At 55.9% G+C, this 25,731-nt stretch overlaps 1 protein-coding gene across 1 annotated transcript; it reads left to right on the top strand.

Annotated features, from left to right (window-relative positions):
- Positions 1–24,601, top strand: LOC120394366 (maestro heat-like repeat-containing protein family member 1). The gene is made up of 36 exons (XM_039518589.1): positions 1–50; positions 2,367–2,438; positions 3,820–3,873; positions 4,005–4,079; positions 4,459–4,566; positions 5,074–5,133; positions 5,376–5,464; positions 6,492–6,572; positions 6,996–7,062; positions 7,191–7,304; positions 7,642–7,715; positions 8,008–8,130; positions 8,673–8,768; positions 10,054–10,204; positions 10,411–10,466; positions 11,196–11,337; positions 11,780–11,829; positions 12,153–12,260; positions 12,422–12,538; positions 12,746–12,871; positions 13,628–13,774; positions 14,732–14,849; positions 15,294–15,412; positions 15,515–15,594; positions 16,075–16,213; positions 17,557–17,661; positions 17,779–17,905; positions 18,284–18,378; positions 18,619–18,768; positions 19,569–19,723; positions 22,486–22,642; positions 22,732–22,898; positions 23,537–23,668; positions 23,803–23,917; positions 24,278–24,433; positions 24,569–24,601. The coding sequence occupies exons 3-36, from the start codon at positions 3,828–3,830 to the stop codon at positions 24,599–24,601; spliced, it is 3,678 nt and encodes a 1,225-aa protein (XP_039374523.1). The 5' UTR covers positions 1–50; positions 2,367–2,438; positions 3,820–3,827.
- Positions 24,602–25,731: the final 1,130 nt, after the last annotated feature.

Here is a 25,731-nt window from a genome sequence, read left to right as displayed (position 1 = left end):
GGAAGCCACTGGGTTTTGCAGCCCTTCCCTATCTGAGCCTGCTGCTTCAGGTAAGTAGGAAACAGGGGTACAGACTCCCCAGATTCACCCCTTTCCCTGCGTAACCTTCTGTAACCTTGAGGTTGAAATGTTTCCAATTCATAGTAAGTTGTTACAGATAAGGCTGCAACAAAACCCAAGTTCAAGCATCTAGGTCGGTTACAGAAAATGTATTTAGGTGACATTATAAATGATAAAACCAAACTTCATTCCAAAATAAAATGATTCCTTAAGAAAACAGGTGTGCAGTTACCACCTACACTGTCATCACTGAATGTTGTACTGTGGATCAATGCGGGATCAGTGCACTGACAGCAGCGTGAAGTACAGCCTTAGAACCCTGGGACAGAACGGTACCTTAGGGTGTTAATTGGAGCACTCACCGAATTAACAGAACAACTCCCAGTAGAAGCTATTCTCAGACTATTGAACGTGCAGCTGCCCCTTACACTGTTTATATTTCCATCGCCTCCTTATTGACTCTTTACATTGGATGTGGTTTACATGAACATCTGCACCAATATCCTTCCCACGCTATTAGTATACATAACATTTGAATAAAGCAGTCACAATTCTCAAAAACACTCATTCAAAACCCTGCTTAAGCCAGTTATAGCCAAACAGCAGCATAACCCCGGGCCATGTGCTTGCTAACTCTCACTTTCCCATAACAGGATCTCCAATTGATCGCTAACTTTCCTCACACTAACAACTTCGGTTTTCTAAACTCTACTACACTTGAGCTAACTTAGGCCCTAAGCCTATTTTCTATTTATTTCTTAACCTAAACCATCCCATAGGGAGCAGCCATGAAAAAGTCATGGACCATGAAATCAGACCTTTCCATGAAATCTAGCTATTGGAGGGTGGGAAGGGCAGGCTCCTACCATGGCCCTGGCTCCAGCTGCTAATCCCCTCTGGGCTGGGGAGGAGGGAACTGGCACTTCCCTGCACAGCTGCCCTCACGGGGAGATCAGACCCCCTCCAGGTAAATACACCTGTTGCTCAGAAGGCAGTGCAGAAGTGAGGTATCTCACAACCCCTACAACAGTTTGCGGCTCCTCCACAACTCCTTTTGGGGCAGAACCCCCACTACAACATTGTGACATTTCAGAGGTAAACATCTGAAAACCTGAAATTGATTTTCAAATCCTATGGCCATGAAATTGGTCAGAATGGACCGTAAATTTGGTAGAGCACTACCTATAGGCTATACCTGCCCTTTGCCAACTCCCTCCAGTGGGTCAGCCCCCTCCTCCCCATGAGGTTCTGCTTGTGCCTGGCATTCGACTTTTCCACAGGCCTTGTGGTCTGCACTGCCCAGGGCCGCCCAGAGGATTCCGGGGCCTGGGGTCTTCGCGGCAGGAGCCCCGCGGCAGTAATTTGGCGGCGGGGTTCTTCCGCTCGGGACCCCACGAAGTGCCGGAAGACCTGCAGTGGGGACCCCTGCCACCAAATTACCGCGAAGCTGGACCCGCTGCGAAGTGCAGCGGGTCTTCAGCGGTAATTGGCGGCGGGGTCCCCACCACGGTCTTCGGGGCACTCGGTGGCGGGTCCCGAATGGAAGGACCCCACCGCCACCAAATTGCCGCCAAAGACCCAGCTGCACTGGTGGCGAGTCCCGCCGGCGGTAATCGGTGGTGGGGGTCCTTCTGTCCCAGAGCGGAAGGACCCCCGCCGGTGAAGACCGGGAGCAGAAGAAGCTCTGAGGCCTGGGCCCAGAGAGTTTTCTTGGGCCCCGGGTGAGTGAAGGACCCCGCTCCAGGAGCCCGAAAAATCTCGTGGGGGCCCCTGCTGGGCCGGGGCCTGGGTGCAAATTGCCCCACTTCCCCACCCCTGGGCTGCCCTGGCACTGACTGAATGAGGAGGGCTCTTGGAGTCTCCATCTCCTGCAGTTCCCTCCCCAGGCACTGCACGTGCAAGATTTCTAAATCCTCCAAGCTGTGTTTGCTGCAAGCTAGTCCCCACCCCCTGCGCTGCCGAGACCCCATCGTGCACTGTGTGGGAGGCAGGGGCTGTGATTGTTGGCACCAACCTGTGACAGTGAGAAGGAGAACTGGAGTGGCTTTGCCTCTGTTTAGAGAATCGCTCCTTTCTGGGTCACACAGGTGTTCTCTGTAACCGAGAAAGTTCTTTGGCGACCCAGGTGTGACTGTATTTGTTACTCAGTGAAATCAGGTTCATTGAAGGGTCACAAGAGGACTGGAACCTGCTGCTTTGGGTACCGAAAACTCCCCTCCCTTTAGCACTATCATTCACATCATTCCCCTGGGCGTTCAACCAGAGACTTTTAATGGAGAAATTTAACCCTTCTCTTCTATTGACAGACACAGCAGTGCAAGAGACTTCAGTGTCAGCCAGAGATGGCAACCCACCTGACACAGAGTCTTCTGGTCCAGGTAGGCAGAAAGCGGCGTGATCCACAGCCAGAATTCCTTTCCGAGGCCAAAGTTGCTGTTCATCTGCAATGTCTTTTACAGAATCAACATAATGTTTAGTATCAGGGGGTAGCCATGTTAGTCTGTATCCACAAAAACAACAAGGAGTCGGTGGCACCTTAAAGACTAACAGATTTATTTAGGCATAAGCTTTTGTGGGTAAAAAACACTTCTTCAGATGCATGGAGTGAAAATGACAGATGCAGGCATTATATAATGACACAAACTAACAGAATGTTTAGTTCTAGCTTGTGCAAACAGTATAATTCCCATGGGATCCTTCTGGGTGAACAATGGTATATTAACACGGGGTGCTATATTAGAGAATCACAACTGTTATTATGAGAGTAAATGTCTCATTAGCCTCAGAATTCAGAAGGATGCCCACAACGGCTTATTAACTCATGTGCACGGTTGCAGCAATTATCCAAGCAGTTGCAGTGACTACTTGTGCAATCGATCATTGTGATCTGTAACTGGTTGACTGTGTGTCAAGCGACCACGGCTGTGGCTGGAACTGTGGGTGCTACTGAGCCACACACATTCCATTCCTGGAAACAGACGCCAATGCATTTTTCATGACTGAGATGTCCACATTTTCATATGTATATTAGAAATGGCTTTGTGAGTCATGATCAGATGCTGTCTCAAGCACTGCTGGTTTGGTGGCTGTGCAGTGAGGTGGGCCAGAATAGGTAACTTCTTGGTCAGAACACACCTCATAAGCTCAAATACCTCATGGAACCAAATGTTCTAGGTGATAGAGCCGCCTTGCTGAATCCCAAGGAAGAGGAGAGGTATCACAAAGGTTTTATCCCCAAAGAAGGGGGATCCCACATTTCAGTGCTGCAGCTCTGTGCATCTACCTCCAGCCGAGCCTTGCAATGTCTCTATTTCCTTGGGGTTCTCCAGCTCATGAGTTACATCCTTCTGGCTGAGGGAACCCAATGGAATCCCCTTCAAAGTCCCTAGTCAAGCAGAGAGCCTCCTCATGTTAATGGAGGTTCCCCCCACCTGGAGCAATTCCAGCCATCTTGGGAGCCGCAGACCAGCACAAAGAATTGAGCCTGGGTCTCATTCCACATGGCAGTGCAGAGCACCGGGCACCAGAGTGCTAGCTTGACCTCCCAAGAGTGAGATGTGAATGTTAGGGTGACCAGATGTCCCGATTTTATCGGGACAGTCCCAATTTTGGGGTCTTTTTCTTGTATAGTCTCCTATTACCCCCCACCCCCTGTCTTGATTTTTCCCATTTGCTGTCTGGTCACCTTAGTGAATGTTCTGAGGTCTGTGCAGTAGAAGAGAAACTCCTGTGATCTGTTTACATTGGTTCTTGTCTTAGGAGTCAATATGGGGCTTTTGGACCGTCTCTACCAAAGACTTACTCAGACTATTGGTGAGTAGGAATTCTGCCTGGGAGCATCCCCCACGATACAGATTTACCCCAGTTCCCTTCTGATTCCTATTGCCCTTACATAGACTCAGTCACATGACACCTCACCCCACCACTGCCCTTCTGAATTACAGGATGGACACCTTTCCAAACAGACAGGACAAATCTGGACTCCAGCCAGCCAGGCCCCACTGACTCTTCTGTCCCAGGTAGGAGTCAACAGCATTTCTCTGTGACAAATCATCACATTTCTATTGCTGTCCCATCAGGATGTTCCATCCCAGTGCACACAGGATCATTCAGTGCCTCAGTTTTCCTAGCTTCATAATGGGGCTAACAAGACTCACAACCTCCACTGGGGTCTGGATGGTGTGGGTAATGTTTGTAAAGGAACTAGAAGGGGAAATGCCCGATCTCAGTGTTAAGTAACATGACACTGTCCGGGCAGTGATTGGTGGAAATCCCTCGCCAGGGCTTCCATAAGGTGCAGACAGTTCCCTCACAGCTGTATGTCCCTGTCGCCCCCAGGGCATTCTATCAGTGACCACGATTGCGGGAAATTAACCCACCATCTGCCTGTATCCACAGACACAGAGGAGCAGAAGGTGGCCCAAAAACAAGACCTGGCGCCACAAACCCTGGCTGCAGGAGCGGGCAGCCACTCCAGCACTTTCTGTGCTGAGCCTCATGATCCAGGTAAGACCATGCCCAGGATTGAGTGCCAGGAATAAAGGGGAGGAAAGCAGCCACAGTGACAGCAAAACCCCAGGGCTGAGAGGGCAAGAAGAGACTCCACCCAGGCTCTGTGCCCTGCTCTGCACATGCACATAAGCCACTGCCCTGTGTTCCACCTTACACGCCAGCCTCCGTGCCATCCCACGCTGGGCTAAAGCCCTGCTGCCATAGGGCAGCACTAGAATCACCACCGGGCAGCCCGGGTGCCAGTAAAGGGGAACTGACACCAGGCAGCTCCTCTACCAGCTCAGCTCCCCAGTGGCTCCTCATAATGATTCCCAACATTTTGCTAGTTCTTTTGACTGCCGCTGCACATTGAGTGGATGTTTACAGAACTATCCACAATGACTCCAGATCTTGTTCTTGAGTGGTAACAGCTAATTTAGACCCCGTCATTTTGTATGTTTTCCAATGTGAGTTACTTTGCACTCATCGACACTGAATTTCATCTGCCATTTTGTTGCCCAGTCACCCAGTTTAGTGAGGTCTCTTTGGAACTCTTTGCAGTCTGCCTGGGACTTAACTATGGTGAGTAATTTTGTGTCATCCACAGATTTTGCCACTTCACTGTTTTACCCCTGAACAGCAAAGGCCCCAGTACACATCTTTGGGGACACCACTATTTACCTCATTGTGAAAACTGGAAATAGATTCTTACCCTTTGTTTCCTGTCTTCTAACCAGCTACAGTCCATGAGAGGACCTTCCCTCTAATCCCATGACTGCTTACTTTGCTCAAGAGCAAACTTAGTTTCCTTCCGTTCATTTTAGGCACCAAGAGAAAGGCCTATTCATCACCCAGGGGACAGCTCACCCCAATCAGCAAGGAGGAGGAGGAGGAAAGGCCAAGGAAGACCAGAGTGAGTGAGGAGAGAACGGGAAATCCACAGCACACTGGGGAAGTGCCCACGGCACAGATGGTACAAGGTTCCCTCCATCACCAACTCAGCCTGGACTCCAGCTCCTACTACCTTCTCCACAACACACTGACCCTCTAAGGCTCTGACCCCCTTTCCCTGTCCGCTTGCTCCCAGATTCACTGCCATTCTCTGGCCCTAGAGAACATGCTCTGACCCCCCTTGCCAGGGCAGGTGTTGCAGACGGGAGGAGAGAGGCGACTCCATTCCTAGCACCTGGCTCTGCTTTCTTTCTGCTTTGCTGGCTGGTCAGCAATGGGCTGCATTAGGGAACCAGGGAGAGAAATAAACCATTGTCCTGAGCTTCACCTCTCCCCAGAATGTCCCTGGTACACTCTGGAAGTGACCATTGGAGGAGGTGAGCAGGCAGAGACAATGGGCCAGATCCTTGGCCCCTGGGAAGGCCACATGAAGGGACATTAAACTTCCCCTTACAAGCTCCCGCGTGGTTTCCTCACCCCAGCATGGGGGCAGGGAGGAGCCCTTGGATGCTGTCTCCCCATCCCTGACCTGTCTGTGTGGGTCTCTAGACTGTCAGCCCTTCAGGACACAGATTGTCTCTGTCTGTCTTGTGCTGCACTCAGTGCAAAGGGCCTGACCCTGACTGCAGCCTCTGGGCGCTGCCCTAACATCATTAGTGATAAGTAATCAGGGCAGGCCCCGCTCTTCCAAACCAGGCCCCGCCATCCCTGCCCTCCTCTCAGCACACACCACCCCAGCTGGTGCCAGGGACAACTGTCCTGTTGACCCAACCATGAGTGATACTAGGCTAGTGCAAACAAAGGGGTCAAATGCCCCTCCCAGAGAAGGGAGAGTCCAGGACCAGCTGGAAGCTGCTCTCCACCAGGGCCATAACTTTATTCCTCCCAAGTCTGGGTTGTGGTTACCCAGCTGCTGATGGAGATTCTACACATTGGGGCTTGTCTGCCTGACACGTCATCGCCTTGTCCTCGTCTCTTCTCTTGCACAGGCCCTTGCTTGCGTGAGGGACATGGATGAGGCTGCCCTGAGGAAGGACATTGGCATCCTCTTCCCAGCACTCCACTCCATGGTAAGAGATGCTGGCATCACTCAGGCAAAATGCCGGGGCCTGTTGGCTTAAACTGGGTAGGCTGTGGGAAGAGCTGTCCCTGCCTCATCCTGTTCCCATTGGGGGATGGATCCTGGAGAACTCTCCTTTGGTTTCTTTTCCTACCCCCCCCCCCCACCCCCATGGACCGGGAACAACAGCATCCCACCTTGTTCCAACGCTCCACATCTTCGTTTTCTGACCCGTCAAACTCTGCTTCTACATGAGCCACGGCCCCCAAAGCCTCGGCGTCACTCATAGACTGATCCAGCTTGCTGGCCTGTTCTTTAGATGGGAATTAGAATCTGCCTCTCCACCCTCATCCCTTCACTCTGCCATCCGAGGGCTTGGCCTGAGAGACACTGGATCTAGTTTACCTTTGCTGGTGTTGCTTTCTTCCCTTAGGTGTGTCATCTCCCCAGAGAGCACCTGGAAGAGAGGAGAGAGGCCCTGGACTCTCTCATCCATCTGGGTAAGAAACCCATTCACCTTTCCCAGAGAAGGAGATCCCAGCCTGTGGAATTTCAGAGCCCAGGCATAGAACTATATTCCCTTCCCCTTTACGATTCACCCCATTATGATTCACTCCTCTTCCTGCAGCTCGCTTGTTCCTGGTGGAGCTGCTTGTGTTCCTGTTCAGGAGGCTGAACAGGGACGAGGAAGAGGAGACCTGTGCCAGTCTCCTCATTTTGGACCAGATAGTCCGATCCAACAGTAAGTGACCCCAAAGTGAGGCCTCGTCTTTTGATGTGTTATGGCCTCTTGTGCAATTAGCAGCGCTTAGCACTGGGCCTCATTGGGCTCACTTTTACCTGTCTGCAGTAGACAAGCCAAGTCCTGCAGCCCCTCAGCCGATGCTGTGGCAATGAGAGAGGACAATCATTGCTGAAACTGCAAGCATGGACAAATGCAGCTGGTTACCCATGGGGGTAACCTGCCAGGAGGGTCATGTAGGGATATTGAGGTTGCTCTAAGGTTCCTGAGATCTCAGGTCCCTGCACACCCTGGTTTAACATCAGCCCTGCCAAGCCGGTGTCTGTGTCTCTTACAGTTTCCGAAATGACACAGCACACAGAGAAGCTGTTCATAGCCCTGGGGCCAATCCTGCAGAGCACAAGCATACGGGTGAGTCTGGAACCATGGCCAATGCGGCCAAAGCTAGTGAATGTCTGCCTGCCAGTGCAGAGCCTGCCGGGACCCTGTGCATCGAAACACATGACCCATCAGTGCTCCATAGTGTAGGGCAAAGGTGGGGGAAAGAATCCCAGCAGGGCTCCGCCTGCATTGCCATCTCTGGGCTGCCTAGCAGTATTTCACCAAACACCCTGCTGAGAAAGGATCCCAGCCTGGACCGGGAGGGGACAAGGTCCCTCCACACTGCGTGCAAATCATTTCTGTTTCTGTCTGGGTCTGGCAGGTCAGAGAAGCCCTTGCTTATTTGATACGCACAATGGGGGCACATGGGCTCTTGGAAAAATCTACATCAAGACCCTTAATTGACTTCTTGGTGCATCAGTGCACCCTGCCCCTCGACAGCACGGTAAGAATCCGCAGAGACCTTAGTGATGGGGGTCCGTGAACAGGGCAGAGCATGGGGTCAAGGGATAGGGAAGGAGGGGCAGCTGCAGATGGGGAGGGGCAGGCAATGGGCAGCAAATAGGGCTTGGGAAGCAGATGGAACTGGCACCCTCCATCTACTAATGGAAGATGATGACAACTAGAAGACAGTGTTTTTTCCTCCCAGCCCATTCTCTCTGATCCCTCTCCCAGCTGCCATCTGGGCTCTGTCCCTTGTGCTGGGAGGGCAGGACCCCTGGCTTCCTCCTTCTCTCGCCCCACCGTGATCATCCACCCTACAGGAGACTAAGCCATGATGGCTCTGGTTTTCACCACGCAGAGGTGGAGCCTAGAACTGGCTCCACACAGACCCTGGGCTGGTTATGGCACAGTCACAGCCAGGGTTGTGCCTTTTCCCTTCAAGCCCCATTTTCACCCCCTGCCATGCCCACTATAGGTACCCTGCCACGGAGGTCTCCACTGAATCTAAATCTCCCTGGTGTCTTCTTTATTTCTCACCATCAGGAGGCAGCAGACGGGAGGCACACCATGGAGCTCGAGGTCCGCCAGCTCTGCTCCAGCACCCTGCAGTCCTTGGGTGACTCCCCCAAAATGGCCAATGTAAGTGACCCTGCCCCTTTCCATTGGACGCAGGCCTCTCTGCGTCTGAGCTTTTCCATGAGACAGGCCCCAACCAGATTTATTTACCTGAGCCTCCCCGCTCCAGAACATCATGGGGTTGGGTAAAATGGACCCTGGATCCGAGCCAGATCTGGTTCTTTGGAACAGGGAACACTCACCCTGCATGCCAGGGTTTGGGGTCACAGGGCTCTTCCGCTCTAGCATCCCATGGTCAGTCATGCTGCTTCTGCAGCTTCCATAGCTCAGTCCTCTTCATTGGTCCCTCTGTTAACCTTTTCCTGGCTGTTACAGGGTGGGTTCTATACAGACCATCACATTCTTGTTTTGCAAAAGCCAACCCTAGCCAGGGACTTCCTGCCTCTCACCCACACTACCTTGGTGCCTAAGGGAGAATCCACTGAGCTGGGAGACACTACATCCAAATCTCATCTCTGCTGACTACCGCTTAGGTTTCCACACACTGCACAGACCTGATTACTGACCCAGGCCTCAGAACGCAAGCCTAAGCAGTCAAGTATTAGCCAGCCCCTCCCCACACTGAACAAATTAACAGCCACCTTGCGCAAGGTCACATCAGGCAGAGCTGAGACTAACAGCCACATTTCTAAGAAGGCAGACCCAAGTATTGTGCCCTCAGCTACACTGTCGTTCAGACTGAGCCTGCCAAAGATACGTGCTTTATTTACTACAGGTGGGGAGAGAACCCCGGGGGTTCCTGCTCTCCACTATTCTATACTATTCTATTCTCCAGCAAAGAGTTGTGTAACCCTCTGGCATAGTGTGTGTTAAGTCCCCCTCTTGTCCACACAGCAGACAGCAATTTCGTCTGTGGTTCAAGTGGCGCAGGCCTGTGTGGGGATGGGAAGGTCAGAGCTCAAACCTCCCTGAGCACCTGTCATGGTTTCACTTGATGGTTTTGGTTTTCCTAGTCTCCTCTTTATTGATCAAGCTGGTGTATTGCGTTCACGCTGTGAGAACACGGCCTTTCCAAGTGGGACTGGAGTTAGGAAATACGGTGCTGTCAATGATGATGCTCCACTCAACAAAAGGCGGGGCTCAGTCATGTATCACTTGATTTGGTGCTGGAGGCAGACACTGACAGGTGTGAAGGGGGAGGGAGGCGGCGATCGCTGCATGGTTCAGGCTGGGTAGAGAGATCTGGCTGGCGGTGGCGAGGCCAGGGGTGCCGTCTAGTGTAGGAAAGAGAGAGCTGGTGCAGGAAGAGGATATTTCCACACTGAGACAGCTTTTCTCTTCTCTGCAGGTTTTATGGCCTGGGCTGCTCCTTCAGCTGAGCCCAGCAGCCCATGGGCCAGCCCTGCCTCTCCTCCTGCAGACCTCGGTTGGGGTGGTAAAGAGGCTGCAGGAGGAAGGCAGGCTGCCCTTGGCCAGGAGGTGCGGCAAGGGGAACAGAGGTTAGTCCTAGTATTTTATCCACCTGCTCTTAGTCCTTCTCTAGCGAGAGGCGTCTGCCCCCAGGTTGGGGTGGGGATCAGCTCTCGGCTCTGGTTCCAGCTCACTGCAAGGACACAGCCAGCCATCAAGGCACAGATAGAGCTCAGAGACGAATGCAAATGATCCCTCCAGAGCCTGATGGGGTGTCTCCCCTTTCTGTTCACAGGGTGTCGGTCAAGCCCCAGGGCCACTCTACCCCAGGAGCTGCTGGCTCGGCTGCTGGTGAGTAACCCGCAGCCAGGAGGTTTCCTTATGCTCAGTGGGAAAGGGCCACTCCTGGAGCTGGCTAGCAATGCATAGTGGTGGTTGTTCTCCCCACAGCCCCCAGAGGAGCTGGCTCGTCACATTCCTCTCGGTCATTGCACATCGACCCAGCGCCTCTCGGCATTTAACAGAACCAGCCAGCTCTCTGAGCCAGCCACCTTCCCGGCTCCCCTGATCCTGGGGCTGGACCAGGGCCCCCAGCACAAGTTAGTGCAACCCTCGGACGCTCCAATAGAAGCCAGCTGGAATGAGCCCTTAGGGACTGTTGTGCAGGTCCCTTCCTGCTCCTTGGCCTCCAGCATCCTCCCTTCCCAAGGGGCAGCTGGGGATTCCCTTTATGGCCCAGCTGCCTCTTTCGGGCTGCTTCAAGCTCCCCTTGTGCTGCTCTAACCTAGGCCCAGGATCTGACCCAGCAGCTGCCTGACGGCCTCTGGATAAGCCTGTCTCCTTTCAGCTGAGCTAGAGCCAGCCCAGGAGTGAGAGGATGGAAGGAGCCAAATGCTGGTCCATGGAGTGTCCCCGATCAATTGAAATATCCATCTCAGTCCTGTCCCGGTTGTCAGCTCCACCTCCCTGCTGTCTCCTTCCCTCCACCACTGAGCTCTCCCCCTGCACCTGTAGGGAGCTCCCTTCTCACACTGCCTTGCAAGGGAGGGCTACAGCCACCTCTGCCTCTTTGTCCACCAGGTGCTCGGTGCGTCTTCATGCATGACGGTGCAGGTCAGAAGGGCATCCATGTTCCTCCTCTTCCAGCTGATGAGCATGTTCCAGGCCGGCTCGGGCCAATACTGGAATAACTACACGACGGAAATGCTCCTCTACGTGGAAGGTGAGGGGGGAGTGTCTCCCCTGGCAGGAGCGAAGAGAGGGGACACTGTGGTGCTGGGCTAGAGAGGGAGAGGCCAGGGCCTCCCTCTGACTCCAGGATAATATGATGGTGTAAACTTGGAATCCGAGAGGATCATGTTAGGATCATTCTCCGGGTTCATCTAGCCCAGCCACCCCATGCCTAGACAGGAAGGATCCTTTCCAGGACCATATCTAACCTTCATCTGATCCCTCACCCCCTGGGGAAGGATCTTGGCAAGCAGAACTCCTGGGTATTTCACATTAAGGGATTGTTGTCCATCAGTGATTTGCAAGAGCCATGGGTCCCCTGGGGCCCATGAGTCAGCTCCTCCCCACCCCTGCCAAACAAGAGCCAGGTTGCAGGCTGCTCCCCAGGAGAAGGGTCTAAACACAAAGGAAACTGACCTGCCCATCTCTTCCAGATCACAAGACCTGCTTCTGCCAGAGGGAGTGGGAGCAGCAGCTGCTGCAGGTAAGGGTCAGAGAAATGGAGGGCTGGAAAGGAACTCAAGAGGTCATCTAGTCCCGCCCCGCCATGCTGAGGCAGGATTAAGAGGCCTCTCAGCACCACTGCATTGGGGGACAGAGGAAGCAGCTGAGTCCAGCAGATAAAATTGGAGAAGCACCAGGGGCAGCTCACAAGGATTCACAAGCGTTACGAGAGACATGGGGGGTGACAGTGCACACTCCCTCTTCCCCTCCCCTCCCAGCTGTGGTGGGTTCCTGGCTGGAGCTATTGAGAGGACCAGTTTCTTGGCCCCTCTCGCTTCTAACTGGCTCTTCTTTCCCTGGCAGTTCCTGGAAGACCTTCTCTTCCTCATCTCAGACCATACCTGGCTGGGCTGTTTCATCACCAGTATCAGGCGCCAGCTGGCCCACAGCGATAAGCGGCCCAGTGACAAGGTCAGTGTCCTGGAAGGAATTGGGGTTCAGTGCCTAGTTCAGAACAGCAGTCACTACCCAGGGGCAGCTTGGGGCCAGTGAAGCCGACAGCTATACCCAGTGGGCTCTGTGCATGCCAGGCCATGCCCAATGCATCCAGCATGATGGTGTCTCTTTCGCAGAGCTTTCTCTACAAGTGCTGGGGCACCGGGCTGATGTTATCTCCAGCAGAGAGCATCAAGCCCCAGCTATGGCGCCTGCTGGAGCTGGTCAATTTCCGAGAAGAAGAGGAAAGAGAGGTGAGGTCTTTGCTCCTCCGCTGTCAAGTGATCCCTCGTTCCTTGTCAATCCCCTGATGCTACATGGGTATGTTCTGCCTTGGACAAGGTCCAGTGGATTGAAAAGATCTTCCCTATACCCATGCCCATGGCAATGACTTTGAGAGCCCATCCTGGCCCCTGGGCTTGTTGCTCAGCATTTCCAACCTCCATCTTTCTGTCTCTCAGGGATTCGCCCGAGCGCTTGGGCTGTGTTCCAGGCAACACCTCTATGAGATTTTTGCCATCCTGGAGCACTGGGAAGAGGTCGTCAGCAGGGTGCAGCTCCAGCCTTCTGCTGCTGGCTCTCTGGAGGTACGGTCTCACCTAGCATCTCTGCTCTTTCATCCATCCCTTCGCCAGTCTTTGCAGGTAAAGGGACCTGCCAGGGAGGACCCTACTTCCCAGAAGCTTGTTCAGCAAAGAGCTGAATTTCCAAGCCGTGGCTCAGCCTCTGTGGAGGGAGCCCTTTCCTTACTCCTCCGTGGAGCTGCAATCACAGCACTATGGGGTGGATCCAGGGGGGAAGGTGGGTGCTGTTGTATAAACTCTCCAGGGTATCTCCTGGGGAGCTCAGACATGCTCCACGCAGCCCCATAAAGACGGCTCAGAGAGGGCCCAAAAGACACTGCCATGCCATCAGCGCCAGCCGACACATTTCTCAGCAGAACAGACCCTTTGTCTTCCCCTGAACTGGGCTATTTCACAGACCGTCCTGGCAGACTCACCAGGGCTGGCGTGTCTGACATTCCCCCTCCCCTCCCGCACCACCACCACCACCACCTTCCCAGTAACTCTCTGGGCCAGTGAAGTCCACTGTAGTCCCAGTGACATCTCTGGAGCTAGGCTGAATTAAAGCAGCTGCTAGTGCGTCCCCTTCAGCTGCCGGGTCACCTCAACCACCAATCCTGGGGAGCTGGGAAGGGCTTCGGAGTCCAGGCAATTCAGCTCAGCAGAGTAACCTTTGGTTGCTAAGCCGGCTGGGTGAAAAATCCTCCCCTGGCCCCATTTGTGAGTTAGGAGCTGCTGGAGACCATCCCTTCTTCTCACTCTTTCCTTTGCAATTCTCAGGAGCCAGCTTCCATCGAGCAGCTGAGAAGCCTCCTGCTCCTCACCTATGGGCACGTGGTCCACTCAGGCCCCACAGACCTCATCCTAGAGACCATAGGATACAAGATCCTGTCTCCGATGCAGAAACACTATTTTCTGAGCCCACATGTAAGTCAGAGCCCTCCCCTGACTGCCCATGCAGCACCTCCCCGGGCTGTGCACAGCAGCACAGAGCTATGTCTTTGCATAAACTCAGCTCCCAGGGCTGGCCCTTTGCCCCAGGAGGGGCAGGAGACATGAGAACAGCAACATTCTCTGTGACTCCCCCATCTCGATTAGCTTCTTCTCCGATTCCAGGCCCATGGAAGCTAATGGAAGGACTCCCATCTGGGCCTTGTTAGAGTGTAACTGAGCATCACTGGGTGCTGTTGTCCCAGAGACGACTGTATCCTCTTCGGTACCTCTAGGCTTGTGCTGCACTCAGGGATGAGAAGAGAAAGCTTTAGGGCCTGTTTCCCCACACGCTGCAGTCGATGGGGTAGCTGGGCACAAATGACGCACTGAGAGATTCAGGCCCCTAGCCCGGTTGACAGGTTCTGGTGCTGAAGGGGGATTTTTGAGATAACTCTAGGTTGTTTTCTTGCCATGGGAGGTTTGAGGCCGACGTTCAGTCCTACGCCCAATGCCCATATGTGCGTCCCAGTGAAAAGGAGAGGGGATGCTAGTTTGGTTTAACTGAATGTTTTCCTTGGAGAATGGACACCTTGGTAGGGAGAGCCCAGCCAACTGCAGAGAGCAGCAGATTCCTGTCCCAGATCAGACAATTACGACCTGAATGTCAGGGGAGCTGAGCAGCCACAGGGCCCATTGACAGCTCTGGGAACTGCAAGTGCTCAGCACCTCTGGAAATCAGCCCATTCCTTGCACCCATCTCCAGAGATGTTCCCCTAGGGACTGCAAAGATGTTCCACTCGGCAAGCCAGGTCCTTTCCCTTAGGCGTGAGGGCAATCCAGCCTAGCACAGCAGCTCCCTTGTAGAGACTTGCCCTGTAGCCTTTGTCTCAGCTCTCTATTGTCTGGGGCTGTTTCCTCATTGTTCTCGCCCCCTCCTGCCTGCGAGCCCAGGACCCGCTGGTGAGATCTGCGTTTGTGAGAAGCCTCGTGCTGGTGGGTGAAGCTGTCACCCAAGTGAGCAGGATTCCCTTGGTGAGCCAGGACACATACACCGTGCTGTCCCCTGCTGGTGAGTGAGCATGCTGGGGTCCTGGGAGGGTTCCTAGGTCAGATGCACATGCCAGAGTATCTGGCGTTGAAGGCCATGTGCTGTGTTTGCGACCAGGTGCCCAGGGCTCTACATTGTGCACTGCAAAGCCAGTGCTGATGCCGGATTCTTCTGGTGCGATTCCAGCCCAAGGAATTAGATGACACTATTTTCCATTAACGGATTCATGCTGCTTAAACCTGGGACAATTCCCCATCCCACTTCTGAGGGATCTGCCCGGCACCCAGAAAGTGCCCTGGGGATTAACTCCAAGGGTTTTCACTCTGGGACATGATCCTGAGGAGTTAACAGGAGCAGCCCTCCTTTGGTTTGCAGGAAAATATTTGACCTCAGCTGTTCAGGCCTCTAATGCTCCCAATCACAATATCGCCTCTGCCCAGATCCCCCTTCCCTGCTCTGTGGCAGATGCTGAAGTTTCCAGATGTGCCATCAGGAATGGCGAACTAGGCGCATTCTGGCCACATGGCCGCTCCCAGGCCATCTTCCCAGCACCGTGCCCCAGTGCACTGCATGCTGGGACTAAGGTTCGGCGGGGGCATCAAACAGCATTTGGCGATTCCATGTCTTGCTGAGTAACCAGGCTCCCCTAAATTCTTTTGCCTTTGACCCTCTGCTTTGCGCTGCAGGAGATCCTCAGAGGCAAGGACCGGGCCCGGCTGCAGAGCCCCGACCACAAGTGTGCCCTGCTGGCCATCTCATACATAGGGTACGTCCATGGGGCCTGTCTGACCTGCGGAGCTCAGCAGCCGGGGAGGGGCAGATGGAGGGAGAGGAAGTGAGGGAGGGACAAGTTGCACTCAGAACCAGAGGATGCTTCTCCCTGGTGGCTCACAAATGGGGCATATCCTCCTCGGCCTCCGGATCACTTTATCCAGCCCCCATCTCTGCGTATTGCCTGGAAAGAGGGATCCCCTCCTGTCAGCATGTAGTGCTGTGAATGCAGCCGCAGAGCAGGGCCCAGGATCATCCCCGGAGAGCAGCTTCCCCAGCAGAGCCCCTGCCAGTCCCGGGGGCATAGGCATCTCCAGACAGGACCATTCCCTAGGTGGTGGCTCTGCTGGAGATGCCTCCTGGAGCTCTGCTGCTTAGGGTGGGAGCTGTCCCTCCTGCCATCAAACTCAACCTGACTCATGCCGGGACCTGTCTCCATTCTAATGGCCCCATCTGCTCCATTCCTTCCAATCAGGAAATTCCAGCCTCACCTGTCTAAGGAACAGGTGGCTGAGACCATCAGCACTTGTGTCACCAGCTACATGATTCAGCGTCCAACCCTGGTGAAGCTGAGAGGGACTGAGGTGGCAGAGAGCTCCGCTATCCGGGCAGAGGTTAGTGAGGCATAGACAAAGCTGCAACTTCCACCTGCATCCTTGGCTGGGAAACTCAGCCACCCCTGTGCTGAGTAGCTGGACCCTGGCCCGATGCAGGGAGCTGTGTGTCCAGCCGAAGCCAGACCCTTGGTTTATTTTCCAAAGGGCTGGTGACAAGTGGCTATGCAGTTAACTCTGCAGTTTGGTTGGCAGGGAGGACAGTTGTAGAGGTGAGTGTCTGTGAGACTGTACAGAATTACCCTGGCTTCTTGGCACAGGGAGCTAGAACTTACACCCAGTTGACACCAGCTGAGCTTCTGGCCCAGAGCATTAAATAGCATTTGGTGCAGAGGGAGCAAAAGCATGGATTCGAGACAGCCACACGGCCAGGCCATGACTCGCCTTGCCACAGAAACAGAGATTGGCTGGAGCAGGGATGAACAGCTCAGCCCATGGCAAGCCAGTGGGGTGTTGGGGGCAGCTGGGACCCCTCCAGAGGGGAAGGAAGGAGGCCTTCCCTCCAGAGCCCAGCACAGTACATGTGTTGGTTGGGGAGCCCGGGTGGGAAGAAGGATTCTTTGGGAAAGGGCAGCCCATGGTCCAGGTGAGACCCATGTCTATGTGCAGGGGGATCAGTATCACCTGGGTAAAGGGACCCCAAATACCAACAGCACCTGGCTCCAGACAGGGGGGATCCACTCGTCCCCCTGCCTCGTGCACCCCACCTCCCTTGCTATTTACTTCCCTGCTTCTCTCTGCTCCAGTCTCTCCAAGAACTGCCCTGGGAGGGCCTGGACCATGTGCTGCAGACATTCCTGGAACAGCACCTGACCCCCACCACTCTACTGCAGCTGTTTCTGGTATGATAGGGAGGGGCGACAGCGAGGGGCCCATTAGCACTGGCCATCTGGGGATGGGCCGGCTGCTCAGATTCTACCCAAAACACAAGAGGGAAGGCTCCAGTTGATCCCGGGGGGGCTGAGCAGGCCTCCCAGCTGCTGTGAACTAGCCAGTCCCCCAGGGCATACACTCAACCCTGGGATCAAGCAAGACAATCCTAGTCTTGCTCCAGGGGGTGTCACTTTGGCCTCCTAAATTTGGGTTGGCACCCCTGTGCCCCTGAAGGAACAGCCCCGAGACCCCACAGGATCAATGGGGAGAATCCTGAAAGCACTGAGCCCAAGAACCTCAGACCTGTCCCAGCGCCACCCAGACAGGAGAGGAGCGCTGAGCTCCAGTGTCCAGAAGCGGAGGAGAAGGGGTTAAATGCTCCGTGTCCTCTCCCTGCTGGGGCGGGAAGCAGGTTCTGGGGGTTGCCCCGGCATTGCTGCCGCTCACCCGGCTTTCTCCCTGCTCCCCAGCACCTGCAGCCATGGATCTGCTCTCCCCGGGCCCAGGAGAGGAGCCGAGCTGTGAAAGCCAGCGCCCGGCTCCTCATGTTCTATCGATTCAAGGCCATGACCGAGGTGAGCAGCACAGACCCTGCTACCCCCCACAGCACTCACGGGGGAAGGGGGTGTGATACAGACAGAGCTGAGCTCGCCCCAACCCATGCCCTGATTTTCTGTTTGGTGGCCCATTAGGACCTGAAACCCATGGTGGAGCAGGGCTACATGGCCGGGCTGCTGACAAGCCAGGCCTTCGATGCTCAGAAGACCACCCGATACTGGGCATATCAGGCTCTCTACTGGCTCTTCACGCCTTGCACAGGTAAGATGGAGCGCAAGCAGTCGACAATTCTCAGCCTTCACAGCCCCAGCCATTACCTAGCGAGCAGAGCTGCAGAGAGAACATGGCGCCTTCATCGCAGCCCTGACCAGGGGGGACACAGAGCAGAAGTGGGTTGGTACCTACTGGGCTGACCTGGTATCTGCCCTTCACCAGATGCCTGGGATCATCTGAGACCTCCCCTGATCTCACCCCACCCCAACACACCTTCTAGGTGGGCAGTTGGCCCAGGAGCCAGCTGAGAGCTCACCCCAGCTGTGCCCAGAGTCTGGCTCTTTGGCACCTCTGCCCTGGCTTGACGGGAAGGGGGAAGAATCTGGCCTGAGAGCTCTGCCTGAGCGCTGCTGGTTTCTCGTGCAGCCGTCGTGTACAGCAAGACAGGGGCGTTGTTGACTGTGCTGAGCAAGACGCAGCAGGATGCCAGCTGCAGAGAGAGCCCTGCCCATGTTGCTATGGTGAGTAAAAGAGACTGTGGCTGGAGAGACAGACACACACATGGGAAAGGGAGGGGTTATTGTCTCCTTCCCTCGATGAGGAGCCGGCAGATGGAAATTCCTGGGTATGAGCATCCAATGCCCACTCACATAGCCCTGGGCACAGGCTGCCAGTGCCTCTGTCCCCGTTCCCTGAAGAGCAAACCCACCTCCCCGGGCCGGGGCTCGCTGCTCACACTCGGCCTGTGCCTTTCCCTGCAGCTCATCGCGGAACACCTGCAGTCCCGTGACCTCATGCCCTTCAGCTTCACCCTGCTGGTGGGCCTGCTGGAGAAGGGGGAGTGTGCTGAGCAGCTGGCGGGCGTCATGGAGGCGGTGCTGAGACAGCAAAAATCAGAGCTACAGGGCCAAGTAATGGCTGGGCATTGGCCATCTCGGGCAGCTCCATCTTGCCCCGTGCCTACAATTCCTGGGGCCTGAGGGAGGATGTGGAGGGGGGACGTCCATTCTCACCACCATTGATCAATGGGACCCATCCATGCCCTGGCTGCCGGGCGGACGCTAGGCACGGCCTGTAATCCTTTGCAGGCTTCGATCCCAGGAGTCTGGCTTGCCCGGCTCAGTGCCTGGGAAATGTGCCCTATTTCCAGACCCATCCCTCAGCTGGAGGAACAGAGTCTGCAGTGGCATCCGGTGTCCACTGACTCTTTGCCCAGTGGACACAGATTGACGTAGGGCATGGAAATGCATCCCAGACGTTTAGATCCCACTCTGGTGCTGAAGCAGCCCAGGTGTGCTGTCACAAGGGGAGGTACAGCCGGGATATCCGGGGGGTGGGGTGTCACTGGGTAGTGGGATTGGGACTGTAGCAATGTGGGTTCACCCCTGCGGCGCCTCCTACTGGTCTCTGTTGGAAATTAGCTCTGCAGCCATCGGAGCGCCCTCTGCAGGCCGGTGATCCACCTAACCACTGGCCCTGTGTCCCTCCAAGGGACCCTTAGTGCTACGGAGCTGGATCACAGGTGGAGGTTTCAAGGTACCAAACCCAGAACCCTCCTTGGCTTGGTCACTCACTAGGAGAGTTTATCCACGGCCTCCACCAGGCCATGGGACCGTTGACTTGTTTCTGAGCCTGACCAGCTCCTCCTGGCCCTTGCCTGCCAGCCACCCACAGCAGGAGTAGGGTCTCAGCCCCTGCTTTGCTTCCACAGGTGCAGGATCTCCAAGCCGCTCTTTCCTACACACTGAGCCCACCCCGGGGAGAGCGGCTGAGTGATGGGACAAGAGACATCCTCCACCTACTGGCCAGGCAGCACACCAAGACCGCGGTCAACATCCTCCTGAAGATGCCCTGGCCTTACAAACAGTGAGTGCCGGCCCTGGGGAAAAGATAGAACACCCCCCTCCAGCCTCCGAGCCCCCCTTAATGGGGTCACTCCACAGCACCATGGTTACATGCAGGACAAACCCTCCCCTTGCCCACAGGCCCCCAGGGACCAGCCCTGCCCCGGCGTGCGATCACCATTAGCCTCCCTGTCCCTTGAAGGGCTCCCTGTCCCTTGGAGGGCTCCAGAGCTATTCCTAACACAGCTGTCACCTCCCCGACTTGGTTCTGTGCACTGCTAACCAGCCCACCCCCTCCCGGTTTGGCTGCACAATGGCTTAGCTGGCTGGAGGCCAGAACAGTCTTCCAGGGCCCCTCATCACAACACAAACCAGGAGAGACCCCATGTGAGCAGGGTCACCCCCTCTGTCAGCATGGCCCCCTGCTCCCGGCAGGTCCTCCCTCCAGGCTGAGGCAGGAGAGGGGCCAGCCTAACTACATCGCTCCCCACAGACGCCCCTACACTGAGCATGCCCCGCAGGGGCACCCCCTCCCTCCAGCTGGGAAATGCCCTCTCCCCCCTGAAATCCCAGCCTGGTCCCTTCCCCATCCCCGCACACTTTTAGACACCTCATCCCACCCCTAGAGGCTGGTCTTCTCTGATTCACCAGCCTGCCAGGTTCCCCAGGGCCAGCAGCGCCTTCCCTGAATCCTGCCCAGAGCCGACAAGCACGGAGCCCATTTTACAGCCTTCTCCAAACCCCCCACCCCAGAGCCATGGCGTGGCCAGAACTGGAGCCTTGTTCCTCCTGAACCCCCTGCCCCCTGCCCCATGGGGAAGGAGCTCCTCCTCTCCTTGCCCGCAGCCCCCCTCTCTGCCCCCCCAGCTCAGGAGATCCAGCCCAGCACCTAGCACTAGCCCCCCCCCCAAGGGTGGGCACCTCCTCACACCAGCCCCCACCCCTGAGCCTGGAGTCACTGCTTTCCCCCATGGGGGCTCTAACCCCAGCCCCTCTGGTTCCCATCAGGAGAAGGCAGCAAGGGAGGGAGGGGGCCCCCCAGCTGGGAGAAGTGAGTCTGGCCACCTCCGCCCAGCCCTTGCTGTGACCCAGCGCCCCCTGGCAGTGCCCAGGCAGGAGGGTATGAACCCCTTAGGGCTGGCCAGGGCCTGAAGGGCCTTGAGGTCAGCCACCAGCAGGCTCAACCTGCTGCTTCTGGCTCGTGGCCCCTCAGAGGGCGTCATCCCCAGTGTGTCCCAGCTGGGCCCGTGTGATGGAGTAGGGACTGTCTGTGTGGGGGATGGGAGAGCCAGGGAGGACTTTAGGTTATGGTATCAGAGGGGTAGCCGTGTTAGTCTGGTTCTGTAAAAACAACAAAGAATCCTGTGGCACCTTATAGACTAACAGACGTTTTGCAGCATGAGCTTTCGTGGGTGAATACCCACTTCTTCGGATGCAAGTGGTGGAAATTTCCAGGGGCAGGTTTATATATGCAAGCAAGAAGCAAGCTAGAGATAACGAGGTTAGTTCAATCAAGGAGGATGAGGCCCTGTTCTAGCAGTTGAGGTGTGAAAACCAAGGGAGGAGAAACTGGTTCTGTAATTGGCAAGCCATTCACAGTCTTTGTTTAATCCTGAGCTGATGGTGTCAAATTTGCAGATGAACTGGAGCTCAGCAGTTTCTCTTTGAAGTCTGGTCCTGAAGTTTTTGCTGCAGGATGGCCACCTTAAGATCTGCTATTGTGTGGCCAGGAGGTTGAAGTGTTCTCCTTCAGGTTTTTGTATATTGCCATTCCTAATATCTGATTTGTGTCCATTTATCCTTTTCCTTAGAGACTGTCCAGTTTGGCCGATGTACATAGCAGAGGGCATTGCTGGCATATGATGGCATATATTACATTGGTGGACGTGCAGGTGAATGAACCGGTGATGGTGTGGCTGATCTGGTTAGGTCCTGTGATGGTGTTGCTGGTGTAGATATGTGGGCAGAGTTGGCATCGAGGTTTGTTGCATGGGTTGGTTCCTGAACTAGAGTTACTATGGTGCGGTGTGCAGTTACTGGTGAGAATATGCTTCAGGTTGGCAGGTTGTCTGTGGGCGAGGACTGGCCTGCCACCCAAGGCCTGTGAAAGTGTGGGATCATTCTCCAGGATGGGTTGTAGATCCCTGATGATGTGCTGGAGGGGTTTTAGCTGGGGACTGTATGTGATGGCCAGTGGAGTCCTGTTGGTTTCTTTCTTGGGTTTGTCTTGCAGTAGGAGGTTTCTTGGTACACGTCTGGCTCTGTTGATCTGTCTCCTTATTTCCTCGTGCGGGTACTGTAGTTTTGAGAATGCTTGGTGGAGATTTTGTAGGTGTTGGTCTCTGTCTGTGGGGTTAGAGCAGATGCGGTTGTAAGTTGTTTAGGTTATGGACAATACCTGAGCCTGTAACCTGAGCTAGGCAGGGGGGAGGGGAGGTCAACACTTTGGCCCAGGAAGCTAGTCAAAGGCAGCAAAGACAGAGAGCCGGCTGGAGAGGGTTGGGTCAGTTTCGGTTTGGGCTGGGGGGTGCAGTGCAGGGAATCCCAAGCTGGGAACTAAGCTCCCTGCACCCCCAGAAGGACCAGTTTGAGGGGTCCTGGCTGTATTTCCAAGCTCTGCTGTATCCTGCATTCCTGTTGTCCAATAAACCTTCTGCTTTACTGGCTGGCTGAGAGTCACTGTGAGTCCCAGGAAGAGGGGTGCAGAGCCGGACTCCCCCACACTCCGTGACAGCCCGTCCTCTGTGTTAATTCCTTACCTGCCTGTCCCCCTGTCCGTCACAGCCACATCAAGGCCATCTGGAGGTTCCTGGGTGCAGACCCCATGCTGACCAGGGAGGTACTCCACATCCTGCTGGACGACAGCCCGGAGAAGGGCTGGGCTAACCCTGGACAGACCCAGGACAGGAGCTGCCCCCAGCCAGCCCGGCTGCCCCCGGCGGTAAGTTCCCATCGCTGGCATTCAGCCCCCTTTCCTGGCTCCATTCTGCGCACGGCCACGGTCTTCTGACTGTATCTTTTCCCTTCCAGACCACATACGGCCTGTGGGAGCTGATCGGGGCCTTGGGGCAAGGGGACACCCTGGAGGGACGCGAGGACGACCTGTTCGCCTCTTGCTTCCTTGCCATCGCCAGCCCCCCGGCACAACACCTCTTAGGAGTCCAGCAGGACCGGCCCAGTGACACCAGTCCACGCAGGTAATGTGTGGGGCAGATGGATCCCAGCACTCACGTAGTGTCTGTGCTAGCCCCTAGGAGGGGAAGCTTCCTGCTTGGACCCTCGTTGTCCAGGGACCCCCAACGCCTTCGGGGGACCGAGGGTTCAGATCAGTCAGGTTTCTTGTGCTGAGGAGCAGGCAGAGCTGCCCCTGGGTACTCAGGGAGCCAGAGAGCTCCTCAGAGTGGGCAGCTCAGCAGGGTGATGAGGGAGCAGAGCTGGGGAACAGAGCAGAGCTGGCTGCTGTCTCTATTTACTGTCTGCTTTGAAGGCTTTGGACAGGCCGGACCTGTCACTGAGCCACTTCATCCCTTTTCTGCAGTGGGCCCTGGGGGGCAGGGCTCAGGAGAGCAGGGGGCACTGCCTGTACTTTTCTCCCCAGGGTCAGTATCCTGGGGGGAGGGGCAATTTTCACATCTTTGGAGGAGAGCGAAGGTCACATCTGCAGACACCCGCCCCTGCCCCCACAGTTGCGGGGGGAGAACCAAAGGCAGAAGTGGGGCAGCATCTATTCCCACCCTGATCCTTTCAGTGCTGCAGCAAGGGAGTCCTGCCCCCCCACCCCGCCCAGAGAGCAGGCATCCCCGCATCACCATCTCCTGCCTCCTTCTCTTCCCAGCATGGCCGTGCAGGCCCTGGCGCGGGTGCTGCGCCTCAGGGGCAGTCAGCCAGCTGTGGAACTAATGGACCAGGAGCAAGGCTGGCAGCTGCTGGAAGAGGCCCAGCCCGAGGGGTTCACTCTCCTTAGCAGGTGAGGACAGAGGCTGGAGGAGTCACGTTCTCGCAGTGGGGCAGAGATGGGAGGGGGTGGCCGGGACCGGGCCGGATTCCAGCATGTGCAGGGCTCTCATGCACACATCAACATGAGCTCTTGTTCTCTCCCAGAGCCATAGTGAGCCACCCAAACCTGGCCCTGAAGAGCATCCCACAGCTTCTCCTTCCCAGCCTGCAGGCCAGCCAGGAGGGTGAACGCATGGCCTGCACCGCCCTGTTCGCAGAGGTGAGCCTGGAGGACCAGGGGGAAGGGTTAACCAGGCCCAGAAGATGATGGAACAGGGGGCCAATAGCTGGTCAGCCAATGAGAAACGGTCCTGGTGGTGTATTGCTTGTAAATTAATCCCTCTGCTGGGGGATCTGTGGTGGGGTTTGGGAGCACCCCACTGGAACCAGAGGGAGCACTCTGCCCTGCACATATCACTTCCACTAAGCTCAGCTGAAGCCAGCCCCTTGTGAACAGCAGTCGGTACGGATCTAAGTCACCTCCTGGGCCCTGATCATACTCCCTTGCCCTTGCTCCTGCCGGGCTAGGACCCACTGGCCTCGCCCAGCCCTCTCTGACAGCTCCTTTCCTTCCCTTTAGTTCCTCGGCAGCCCCCTGCTGATGGAAAACGAGCCCAAGGCCATGCGGAAGCAGGTGCTGAAGGCCATGCTGCAGCAGACGCAGGACAGCAACATCCACATTCGTGGCAGAGCCCTGCATGGCCTCAGGAACGCAGTGACCGCGTTCCCGGACAAGGTGGGTCTGGAATGGCAGGATACTAGGCAGAGAAGGCTGGGTAGGAAGCTCCTGGTTCCCCTTCTCCTCAACCTATGGCTCCTATGGAGAAGACTGGGCTGTAGGCTGACTTGACCGGACTGTGGTTACACTCAGGCTGACAGATGGTTACTCACCGGCGGCATCTAACCCCTTCTCTGCAGGTCAGGAAGAAGCAAGACCAGATTCTGGCGAGCTTTGTCCACGGCGTATGCCAATCCTGCGACCCTGCGCCATTCTGGGCGCGACGGAAGGGCTCTGCTGGATGCTGCGGGACCCCAAGGCGCCTCTGAAGGCGCATGTTGCCGTTCCGCTGGCCATGCAGGCGAGAACATTCTTTGAGGATGTAAGTACCAAGCAGGGCAGGCCCCAGGGTGCTATAGGACACCCCACAGGGGGAGATGGTCAGGACCTGCCCTCACACGGAGGGGGCTCAGTGTCCGAGGCAGGCACATTCCTGGCTTTGTGGGGCAGCTCAGCTCCTCTGCCAGGGAGGCAGGGATAGAACCATTCTTGGGCCCTGGGCCCACAATTGTTCGGCAGCCCTGGGGCCCAGCAGGAAGGAGAGGAGTTTGTAGAGAATTGTCCTGTCGTTTGAACTAGCTGAAACCTCTCCGGGCTCTGCAGTGGCCAGGCTGATTTCCAAAGCATGTGAGGGCCTCAGCCTGTCCCCTCTAACCACCCTGAACCCCCTGTCTGCAGGAGAACAGCAGCCTGAGGCGGGCCTCCATCGAGCTCTTTGGCCAGCTCAGCAAGTTTGTTTCAAGAGGTCATCCCGCCGGGGCTGAGGTGGAGAAGAGCATGGGGACGCTGCTGATCCACCTACAAGACGGGACCCAAAGGTGGCCCAGGTGAGTGCAGCTGAGGGCTCATACGGGCAGGAGCTGCTGGGGGCATTCGAACAACATGGCAAGGGTGGTGCAAACTCCCCCCTCCAAGCCCCAGATCTCTTCAGTGCTGCCCTGTGGCACCCAGGACCCCCCACTAATCCAGCCCTCCCCCACCCCCCACAGAGCTCTGCCAGCCCTCAGAGTGTAGCTGTGGGGTAGATCTGTGAGGTTTCCTTCTCCTCCTCCATTCCCCACAGGCACCTCCAGCCTCCCTGTCCAGCCAGCCTCTCTGAGGCCGTGGCTCCATTTTACAGCCTGCCCTGTTTAGTGGCCAGGCCCAGGTCTATCTCTGGCCCCTAGCAAGTGACCTAACCCAAGCAGGGCCTCAGGGAAGGGCAGGTCGCTGAGGCCAACTGGGTCTCCACTGCTGCTGCCCTGCCCTCACCTGTG

The sequence above is a fragment of the Mauremys reevesii genome, unplaced genomic scaffold (assembly GCF_016161935.1).
Source record: "Mauremys reevesii isolate NIE-2019 unplaced genomic scaffold, ASM1616193v1 Contig52, whole genome shotgun sequence".
Classification (NCBI taxonomy): Eukaryota; Metazoa; Chordata; order Testudines; family Geoemydidae; genus Mauremys; species Mauremys reevesii.
The sequence above is the reverse complement of the archived record's forward strand: the minus strand, read 5'-3'. Positions and strand labels throughout refer to the sequence as shown.